At 40.3% G+C, this 11,688-nt stretch overlaps 1 protein-coding gene across 1 annotated transcript; it reads left to right on the plus strand.

The window, feature by feature from the left end:
• Positions 1-46: 46 nt before the first annotated feature.
• Positions 47-8,693, plus strand: hsf2bp (heat shock transcription factor 2 binding protein; the record flags this gene model as incomplete). Its single annotated transcript, XM_079264073.1, has 8 exons — positions 47-97; positions 2,027-2,162; positions 5,247-5,344; positions 5,449-5,598; positions 5,740-5,884; positions 5,960-6,077; positions 6,152-6,255; positions 8,458-8,693. The coding sequence occupies 8 exons, from the start codon at positions 47-49 to the stop codon at positions 8,691-8,693; spliced, it is 1,038 nt and encodes a 345-aa protein (XP_079120199.1).
• Positions 8,694-11,688: the final 2,995 nt, after the last annotated feature.

Below are 11,688 nucleotides of genomic sequence, written 5' to 3' on the forward strand. Positions count from 1 at the left end.
CAATGATATTTGCTATCAGCAACAGTTTAGGAGGGAAAGCCAGAAGATGTCAGCATCATTTAGCGGGAAGTCAGAGGCTCTGACCCATGGAGGAAAGGTAAAGGATTTAAAGGTAAACCATACATAAATAAAAGAAACTAACTGCTGGTTTGTCGGTGTGTAGCAGGTTTATGCCAGATGTAAATTTAAAATAAAATCAGTGAGATTGTAGGTTGTTTTGGGCTGGAAAAGTAATTGGTACAAATAAAACTTGGGGAGTACCTGACAACTAACTAGGTTAAATGACTGATTAGTAACTTGACCAAGTAAAAAGGAGCATTTCAAAGAGGAAGAGCCTCTAAGACGTAAAGATAGACAAATGTCCCTTAATGTAAAATTGTGAAAACTTAGTTTTAAGATCTCACCATCAACAGTGTATAATATCTAAACTGGGAGGAATCTCTGTGTGCTGGGGACATGTTTAAGGTAAAAAGCCATAGACCGTATATGAAAGATGGACGAGCCTCCGGCGGTAAAAGTGAAGTCTAAGCGGAAGTGCATAAAACTGCAGTTCTCCCTTCATCCACTAGGGACTGCAAAACAGAGCAAATCCCCATAGACTCCCATGTTTAAAAAAAAAAAAAAACAACAACTTCACAGCAAAAATAAACATGTTTACAGCCTGGTTCAAAAATCCATTTTAGGTTTAATAGGTCAGGTTTACCTTCATGACAACTGTGGGGGGAGTAAATTTATTTTCTAACTCGCCCATTTAAATATATTTAGGGGCGTATCTTTTTGATTGACAGGTACCCGATATCCCACTTCAAGTCAGAAGAACATAGAACAACTGCGTGTTTTTTTTAGCCGGTTAACAACATGACTTAGCTTTAGCCTGCTTACCACTGTTACCTCCACCAACTGTTCTGGTTAGCTCCTGTTATCTCCGGGTTAGCTCGGTTAGCTTTTAGCTACAGAAAGCTCGGAGTTCGCTCGATGTCAATCATCCACCATGACGCTCACAGGCCCCCTCTCAGCTCCACCTCTTTGCCCATATTTGTATTTTCCGGGTGAGACGACACGCATGCCCCTGCCAAGATGGTGATAGTAGGAACCGCCCACCGAGCTTCAATTCAGCTCTTCAGAAACCTATGGGTGACGTCACAGAGACTACGTCCATCTTTCTAAATACAGTCTATGGTCAAAACCGAATGCTGGTGATCTTCAGACCTTCAGGCACCACTGGATTAAAAACAGGCATGCTAATTTACATTTTGGACATCATCTAAACTTTTGATAAATTTAGATTCTATAAATAATTTTCAGTTTTTTCTTTCAGACACATTTTATAAAAACAAACCAACCTCTTTTTGACTGCTGACATCAACTGTAAGAACATGTTAATATTTTAATTATTATTATTTCTTAACTTTATTTATCCTGTTAAAGTGCCTGGAACCTCACTTTTTTCTTTTGTATGTTTATTAATTTGCAGGCCTGAAATTTTTCTTTTTCAATTAATTTCTTTGCACTTTTCATTCATCCACATTCGGGGCTTTCATTCGCCAGACTTTGTCCTTCAAATATATTGTGTCTGGTTTTCTAAAAATAATCTCTTTTTTTTTTCCCGAAAACAATCAATCCAGTTTGCAATATTTGTTTTCCTGTGCCACTTGATGGTGCTGTTTCATTATCCAGCAGTGCTTGAGGTTGTTGGAAGATTATTATGCCATATTTCTACATGTATATTTATCTTCATATCAGCTTGGAGGAATTTTAACAAATGAATAGATCTGAATAGATTTAGAAAGCAGGAAGGTAGAGACAGTCAACAAATGCAGAAGGGAAAGAGATATGACAACAGTAAAAATATTTTTATTTATAAATATGTATAATTAAAACAATTATAATTACTATTTGGTGCAATAATTAAACGTTTGATTGGTGTTGCAAAAAGGAAAAAAAAAGAAGGTTATCATGTTAAAAAGGTACATTATTGATGTTACTGTGTTAGAGATGTCAGATATTAAAATGTTTCCTCTTTCAGGATGGTTTTGTCAGAGTGAGGAAAAGAGATTTGGAGAAATTAACCACAGAAGTCATGCAGCTCAGGGAGTTCCTTCCCCGAGTCCTGAGTGGAGATCTGACAGAGATGCTGCATAAAGCCCGAAGATCAGAGACAAGTACGCTGCAGTTACTTTGCTTTGCAAGTTACGACATTTGTGTTTCCTGAAGTAGTTTTTTGTTGTAACAAAGCTTATTGGTAACAAACATTATTTCAGTTCAATTCAATTCCAATTTATTTGTACAGCGCCACTTCACAACAATGTTGTCACAGGACACTTTCCATACACATCATTTCGAGCCAATTCATACATAGCCTATAATAGAAACCAACGGATTGCATCAAGTTATGACTTGGATCCAATCCTCCATCCTGAGCTGCACGAGGCGACAGTGGGAAGGAAAAAACTCCCCTTTAACAGGAAGAAAACCTCCTGCAGAACCCGGCTCAGGGAGGGCAGCCGTCTGCCTCGACTGGTTGGGGTGGAGACGACAGGAAAGACAGATCAACATGTACAACTGCACTTATTCAGGAAGACCTGTGGAAAAAAGGAGAAATAAGTTAGAGACGGCAATATTGTCATAAATTTATACATTAATATATTAGAGAAATAGAGCGAGGTACTTCTCAGTGCATCAGGTAACATCCCCATTGCTACATAAGTAATGGATGGCTAGACTACCCATAACCATAAGAGCAATGAGCATAACCTGGACAGTTGGGTCCCGTACATGCAGACTCCAACTCAGGAGATGCTCATATACTAACTATAAGAATCATGAAAAAGGAAGGTTTTCAGCTCGATCTTAAAGGTGTGGAGGGAGTCTGCCACCCGAACCCACAGTGGGAGCTGGTTCCATAAGAGAGGAGCCTGATAGCTAAAGGCCCTTCCCCCCATAGTACTCTTTATTCTGTTGGAAAGCCTGTTTAACCTTATAAATGGATTTGCAAGGTTGAGATTGTGGTTTGTTCTGATGAAAAACTAGCTAAATCTTCAAGAAGCATTGTTCCAACAAAACTAACTTCCTAAAATTTATGCTAAGTTAAGTCTTTAACCTGGACAGCCATTTATGACGCAATTTATAGCCTCCAAATGTGAGAAATTTATGTTTTACATGTTGTACTTTACTTTATTGCTTCCAGTAGGGCTGTGATGATTTGCTTCTGTCCCAATTCAATTCCGATTTTTTGGGTGCCGATTCGATTTAAATTGCGATTTTCACAATTCTTTGACATTGCTGATTTTTGTAGATTAAAAACAAAAAGAAATGTACAAAACTATTTTTGCTCGTTATTTTTCTTAATTTTAATGAGGAAAAAACAACAAAGTAGCCAAACCATCATTCTGCTGCTATAATGGCCAAGAAAACAAGTTAAAAGATATATAAAAACAATAAAAAATGACAAAAATTTTATACTGGATTATTTTTATTAACTGAAAAAAACCCAACAAAAATCCCGATATTCAATTTTACAATTCAATTTTCCCGCCCCTAGCTTCCAGAAGAATCGATGAATGTGATCTTTTCATGATTAAAGTTTTATACAACCGTGTACTTTTGAAGAAATGAAGGTTAATCTGTAGTTAACTGGTTAATGATGCCACTGACCAGCTTTCAGACTCATTTCATCGGATGCACCGCTCGCTCATCACTGCACCACATCTTAAAGGATTTACATTTGCTTCACATACTGTAGAAAGTGCAGTAGATCATGTAATGAAAAGTTATCCTACGATGCACGTCACATTCGTCCGAAAGTGGTAATGAGACCAAACTGCAGGCTGCTGTCCTGATCATTCATTCATTCATTCATTTTCTAAACCGCTTAATCCAATTCAGGGTCGCGGGGAAGCTGGAGCCTATCCCAGCTGGCATTGGGCGAAAGTCGGGGTACACCCTGGACAGCTCGCCTGTCCATCGCAGGGCTGTCCTGATTATTTATTACCAAATTATTACTTTAAAAATGAGGATTTTTAGCTTTCAAAAAACTTCATTATGTTTTTTTGTTTTCAGTCGCTCTTCTGGCATCATGTTTGTTATTTTTCCTCGTCTGACTCACAGTTTTTTGCATCTCTTTGCACCTGGCCTGCAGGTCTTGACCTTTTATGGTCATTTTTGGGCGTTTACCTTCAAATTAAAGCCAGATGAGCCGACTTTTCAGCTGATGAAGAGGTTGGCACCAGCATCAGTTTTCCAAAAATAACGACAACTCAAGAATAAATGAAAGAAGATTTGTTTGAGAGGATATTGATGAACTAGGGATGTCAAACTCCAGTCCTCGAGGGTCGGTATCCGGCAGGTTTTTGTTATTTCCCTCCACCAACACACCTGATTCAAATCGAATGGATCCGTCAGGTGTGTTGGAGCATGGAGACAACAAAAACCTGCACTCCCCATTCTCACTCCCTGAGTCCCAAAATCCCAAAAGGCCCAACAGTCCACCCAGTTCAGGCTAATACCACCAACTATTTCCAACATCAGGAGAGATGGCACATCTTTTTTTAAAGTCAATGACCCTTAAACCCCAAAATGAAGCAAATGTCTATAATAGACTGTAAGTTATTGATGAGATTCACATCTACTCTAATAAAGCAATCTGGGTTAACATCTACCATGATGTCATGTTGTGCCAGTGATTCTGGGCATCGTGTGTTGAGTTAGAAGCTGTAACGGTAAAACTACCCCTATCTCTCAAAAATAAAGAACTCTTTAAAAACATTCCTGAGTTCAGATGGTGATCCGGATCTCCCCAAAATCTTATCACTTGTTCATTATTAAATTTCCTGAAAATTTCACCAAAATCCATCCATAACCTTTTTAGTTATGCTGCTAACAAACAGAACCTCCACCTTGGTGAAGCACGGTGGAGGAGGAACGATGATCTGGGCTTGATTTACAGTCACGACCTGGACATCTGAGTGGACCACCAACGTATTCTAGAGTCAAACGTGAGCCCATCTGTTTGACAGATGACCCTTTTAAAGACCAGTTGTTGGTTTTTCTTTCTTTTTCACATGACTTCGTGTTTCAGTTCTTAAAGTTAGAGAAAAACCACCAGAGAGACCTGCAGGGGTTGTTGAGTTGAGTCAACAAAATGATGAAAAACTCACAACTATCGGTTACAGATTGTACATAGTGTTTTTGTTAAAGTGACATCAGCTGAGTGGTGTAGAGGCATATAAAGGTGTGTGTGTGTGTAGAGCAGGAGCACTTCGTACAGGAGCAGCTGCGACGGGAATGCTCACATCTCCAGTCCCGCCTGGACGCAGCGCAGGCTGAATGTCAGAAAGAGAGAGAGGTGATTAAAAAAGGAGGCGCCTTTAAGGTTTTGTTGTACTTTGACCGTATGTGGATGCCTTGCTGGCTTCACCTCCGCTGCCGCGTGTGTGTGTGTGCTTGCAGGAGAAGTTGCTGCTGCGTGATCAGCTGTGGCAGAGTGGCGTGGAGCTGCAGCAGCAGGCGGACTTCTGCTCCGGTCTGGGATCTGCCGCCTGCAGCTTGCTGTGGAGCAGCTCTGCAAGAGATGAGGCCGTCACGCGCTGGTTAGCTGATGTGAGCCCTCCCCACCAGTTTGTGATGCTGTTTCCACGACGACCAATCTTCATCTGATGTTCTGCTGCGATTTACACCGATAACGTAAATCGGTGGAGTTGTGATGCCTAAAGTGTGTATATGTGTGTGCTGATGGTTCAGGGGAAGCTGCAGCCCTTCCTGACTGTCGCCGCTCAGACGCTGGAGAGCTTTCTCAAGTCTCTAGATGTTGAGATGAAAGCTCAAACGGAGGACCACAACTCCCATGAGTACCAGTTTGTGCTGGGTCTGGTTGGAACTATAGCAAGTCAGTTCATTGCTTCTGCATGGCAGATCGTCTCTCTGATGGAACTACATCACCTCCTTATTTTCCATCCATCAGACGTTGCAGCTGTGACGTGTGGGCGGGACTTCCTGTACAGCTCAGGATGCTTCCTGCTGGACACTTTGATAAAACTTCTGGAGCTGATGAAACCTGGCATCTTCCCCAAACTCAAAGTGTATGTGATGCTGTGGAACAATGATATAAGAAGATAAACCAACATCATCTAACTATGTTGCTGCCCTATTGCAGGTTGATGCTGATGGCTCTGTATAACGTCAGCATAAGTGTAAAAGCACTGAAGTACATCAGTGAGAACAAAGGACTGGTGGGGATTATCTGGAACCTGCTGGATGGTAAGTAGACTTAGAAAAACACAATGTTCTCACAACATCTAAGATCTTTTACACCAGCTGGACCTCTGGATACACTGTAAAATAAAGGTTTAATTCATCAACATTTCTCTAATATGATCAACTTAAGTAATCCACAAATAAAGAAGCCAAATAAGTTCAACTCCAAATTCAAATCAGATTGTAAGTAAGTAACATTCATTGTCCTAACCGTGTAATCCAATTCAGGGTCGCGGTGAAGCTGGAGCCTATCCCAGCAGTCTCGGGGTGAAAGGCGGGGTACACCCTGGACAGCTCGCCAGTCTATTGCAGGGCCCAAATCAGATTGTGTAAAATGAAACAAAAAGAAAAAGCAATGACTTACAACTCGTATATTGGAAAAAAGCAACATGCCAGATGTGGAAACTAAAACATTTGTACTCATTTTGAATCTGATGGCAGCAAAAGTTGGAACGGAAAAGGAATTGGGGTACAACTCAAAAGCAACGGAAGGGGCGTGTGAGGGGGGGGGTGTTATGGCTTAAGTGTGTTTGTATGGGGGAGTAGGTAAGGAGTCGGGGGGGCAGAGAGGCAGGGGATTGCGAGATAGGGTGTGTTTAAGCGACGGAATAGAAAGTGTATGTGCAGGGTGTCTGTGTGTGTGTGTGTGTGTGTGTGTGGTTGAAGGAAAGGGGGTGTCTTGGTGCCCTAGGACCACGGCCGGTGCATTGGGGTGCAGCCTGGCTGCCACTCGCTGGCAGTCTGGGGATCCTGGGTCTCCATTGGTGTGAGCTGGACCCTCTGCATGCGAGGGTGGGGGTTGCTTTGGGGCTCTTGGGGCCTTCCTCCTGCCTGCGTGTGGGCGGGGCCACATTGGCATGATCTCTCTTCTCTGAACATGTTCCACTCTGTATGTTCTGCATGTGACACAGTCACTGAGTCGCCTGCAGGTTCATTTACTAACAATGGCTGGTTTTATTCCTGCGTGTCTGATTTAGCTTCTGAGCTCTGGGTTTTCCTGATAGTTGATGGCTTCCTCCTCCCACAGGGGGAACATGACTCCAGTGTGTATAGGTGTATGGATGTGTGTATATATCAGCTGGTGTGTATATGCATACGTATGTAGGTTGTTCTGTTTCTCATTCTTTCTTTCTCTCTTTCTCTCTCTCTTTTTCTCTCTTAGAGGTGTTTCTCTGTTTTCTCTTCTTCTTGGTTCTCTTTCTGTCCTTCTTCTGTCCTGTCCGGTCTGGTCCAGCAGTACAAACTTAGTAATACAAACAATTATGTAAAATGAAAAAAAAACCCCCAAAAAACCAATGCAGAATATCAAGGGGAGCATTATATCTATGATGCTTCCCTTGGCAAAGTAAATTTGTCCAGCAGAACAGGGCATCCAGAAAAACATTCTGAGTCAAACTGCATCTAAAAATTGTGGAATAATTTCAGAAAAATGTTCCTCAACATAAAACTGAAGATTCCCCCAAATACAGTCTATAATATCATCAAACGAGAATAGAGCAGAGAATCAGAAGGAATCTCTGTATGCATGGGACAACATTTTGAGATTGGGACACTTGATATCTACTGTATCCCTCTGCTACATCTGTAAAGAAGCAAAAAACATCCTACAGCGTCTGCGAGAAAACAGCAGACAATCATCAGGAGCACCTGTGTGAAGACAAACTGACAGCGATCAACAACAGACCTATGCTGCCATGTACCAGGATGGATTTTATAGCCAGGGTGGATATTTTGAGACAAAGATCCAGCTGATCAAAGGTCTTAAATCTAAATGAAAATCAATGGGAAGAATTAAAAATAAGTCCAAAATCCCACCTGAGCAAAGCATTGGACTAGTTTTTCCATACAGGAGGCCTCTACATCTCAGAAAGCCTGTTCAATACTTTTCCCTGTTTCTCCATTTCATCACCATTTGCAAATATTTGGACACTAAATGACATTATATCTTATTTAGTAATATATTTGGACATATCAGATGTTTAACTTATAGCTTAAACTGGGACATTCAGGTCATTTAAATGTATATTCTCCCTTAAAATCACACACAGAAGTATCACATTAAGTTTATCAGAACATGACTCCTTGTTTAAACCTCATTTAGTCCTTCAAAGCTTTCAGAAAGAAGACCGTAGGATCTTATGAGTCTAGTACAGGCTTTAGAGACCAGGATAAAGATAAGCAATAAATGATGCTTTGACTTGTCAGATGGACACTGGGAGGTGAGTTTCCACTGTCTACGCCTCCTCCAGTCGGTGTTGCTTGAAGAGGATGTTCTGCTCCAGCTGGGGCCCTCTCTCCTGGGTCCAGACCTCCAGACTCGTGTGAGCCAGTTCACGTCCAGCATCCAGCCCAGCCTCAGAGCTACAGCTCAGCAGACCTTAGAGGACCTAAAGGCTCTCCGACACCAAAGTCAAGATACAAGCAGTGTTAAGCCACAATAGTGTACCCTGTAGGTCTCTGAACAGAACAGTTCTGATCTTAAAAACATTAACATGGAACTCTTGTTGTGCTTTCCAGGACCACTAATGGAGTCTGCATCTTCAGTTCCATCATCTGTTATCTCTTTATGTCAAGTTTTTGTGTTTGATACTGAAAATTTAGTTGTCAAAGTTTAATCAAAGGGTATAAATACTTGAGAAAGGAAGAGGTTTCATGTTCACACTACTTTACTGTAAATGAACTCTTCCCTGTTGATCTGTTCCCCGTATGATGTCACAGGTTTGAGACAAATTAAAGATTTTTGTTTCTGTTTGTTTGAAACATCCTTTGCCAATTTTATTGACCAGACATTCACAATAAATGTGTGAATATAAAAAATGAGCTGCAACAATATAAACCCACCAGCCACTTTATTAAGTCCCGTTCAAATGCTTCATACAAATATCGAATTAGCCAATCACATGACAGCAACTCAATAGCTGCGTTTCCATTAAACATTGAATTACGCAACACTTATGTTTCGCGATAAAAAAACACATGGAAACACCTATAGTTAAAAAAAACAAAAACCCTCAAATATTGCTGAAGAGTTTTTAAGCTCTCATGAGGTGATTTTTTATATGTTTTGATATAGAAATATTTAGCTAAAGTGTAATGGAAACAATTTTTTGTGTTTACGTGTCTGGACGTGACGTTACGGGGGTCATGTGACCAGTTCATTCCTGGTAAAGAATGCACGGCACGGAACGACTGAATTTCAGAGTTTTACAATGAATTAGAAAAAGAAATTACGGAGACAGGCTTTGAAAAGCTGGTTCAAATTCTCAGCAACAAGTAGAAAAAAAACAAATAACGCTACGTGGCATAAGCTGCAATTTACATCGAAACACCTGTAAACTGCAACTGTTTGTTGAAACTTACAAGTATCAGTTTTATTTTGCAAGACTATTTTGTTTAAGGGTCTAATTCCTGTTACAGTAGGTTGTGCTTTTAGGCAGGATTTTTCCTATTACCTTACTCAGAAGGGTATACATCTCCACACTTAGTTGCGCCATCTTAGGAAGGAAACCACCAAGAGACAGTCCGAACCAGTTAAAGCAGATGGTCACGTTTCCTGTTGCTGATGTAGGTTGTCTTTCCTGATAAAGTTTTTTTTCTCTCTCTCCACTGTCGCCTTGTACATTTAGGGATGGATTGAATTGAGAAGAAGATTTTATGTAACCTATTCATTTCCTGAGCTAGGTATTTATTTTTTATGAATTGATTGTAGACATCTTACATATTATATACACATTATTACAACCACAGGCCCAAAAAATTGGGATCATCTGTAAAATCTAAATAAAAATTAAATATAATGATTTGCAAAACTCATCAACCTGTAATGAAAATTGTTCCATGTTGTATAAAGACTTCTAACATCCTACCATCTACATTTTGTAATGTAATGTGTGCAGGGGACAAAGCAGTAGTTCATAATGGATGCTATTGATCTTGAGCCTTCAGGCATCACCGTGTTAAAAATAGATTACTTTACTGGAAATTACTGCATGGAGTCTGGAGGACTTCCAGAAATCACTGTCTGTGATCACAGTTCACTCTGAAATCCATAAATGCACTTTAAGCTCCATCATACAAAGAGGAAGCCATATGTGAACAAGATCCAGAAACACTGCCGTCGTCTCTGGATCAAAGCTCAATTAAAATGGTCTGAACCAAATGCTTTAGAGCAACATCTGCTCCCATCTAAACAACTTTCAGGGAAGACCTTGCAGATTTCAGCAAGACAATGCTGAACCACACCCTGCATCCATCACAACAGCATGGCTTCACAGGAGAACTGGTCTACCTGCTGTCCAGACCTTATCACTAAAACAATACACTTGGAAAAAAGCAAAAATCCAGCAACAAGGTCCAGGACTGATGAGCAGCAAGAATCCTGCATCAGACCACAATGGGACAACATTACACTCTTTAATCTCTAGCAACTGGTTTCCTCAATTCCCAGATATTTACAGACAGATGTTAAAAGCTGCACAATACTAAACATCATCCTAGAAGTACTTTTTACAGATGTGTTGCTGCCATGGATTAAAAACGAGCTCACTTTTACAACGAAATGGTAAAATGTCTCAGTTTCAACATCTGATATGTTGCTTATGTTCTATTGGATATAAAATATGTGGATATCTGGATTTATATAAATTTTACACAGCATCCAGACTATTTACAATTTGGATTGTATAGATTGGACTAATGTGGGGAAAATAAATGTGTTTATTTTAATTGGATTATAATGTACTACAGCTAACTAGACTGAATCTCTTACGGTCTCTTGAAATTGCTATTGAAGAAACAAGAAAAGTTTGTCTTTAACACTTCTTATATAACCCCTAGTTTTACCTGACACCACACTGACCTCAGATCTGTTAAGTTTTCAGTACAAATCAACAAAGCAGCAGCTTTTTTTTATTGTACAGCTTTATTATATGTTTCCTTAGTATGGACTTATCAGTTGTGAGCAGGAATACACCAAACAAGGCCTACATGATAGTACATGATATATTGTATGTAAGACGAAGGAGGAGAGGGTTCCCAGTGAGCATTGCAAAAGTAGTCCTTGGTGGAGTTTACTGATGGGAAACCTGGGACAAGATATGCAAGACATTTACATACAAGCTTAACCCCAACTGTGTCTCCTTTCTGATAACCAGCAGAATTAGGCATCTAGTTCTGTGGATGTCTTGTCCATCGATGAATGTTACTCTTAGAACCTCCTGCCGCCCCTCACTTTACTCTACTCGTGGACTGCTTTTTGCTATGCTCACAACAATGATACTAATAATTCTGTATGAGTGTACTAAAAAGGAACTACAGAAAGTAAAGTGAGGAGGACACAGATATCCCCTCATGAAAATGGAAAAAAAGAATTTGCATGGTCTTTCGCCGACAATGCAGGTTGGGGAACTGAGCCACCTCAGGGCCGCCACTCAACCT

Source organism: Telmatherina bonti (assembly GCF_933228915.1).
Source record: "Telmatherina bonti genome assembly, chromosome: 24".
Taxonomy (NCBI): Eukaryota; Metazoa; Chordata; class Actinopteri; order Atheriniformes; family Telmatherinidae; genus Telmatherina; species Telmatherina bonti.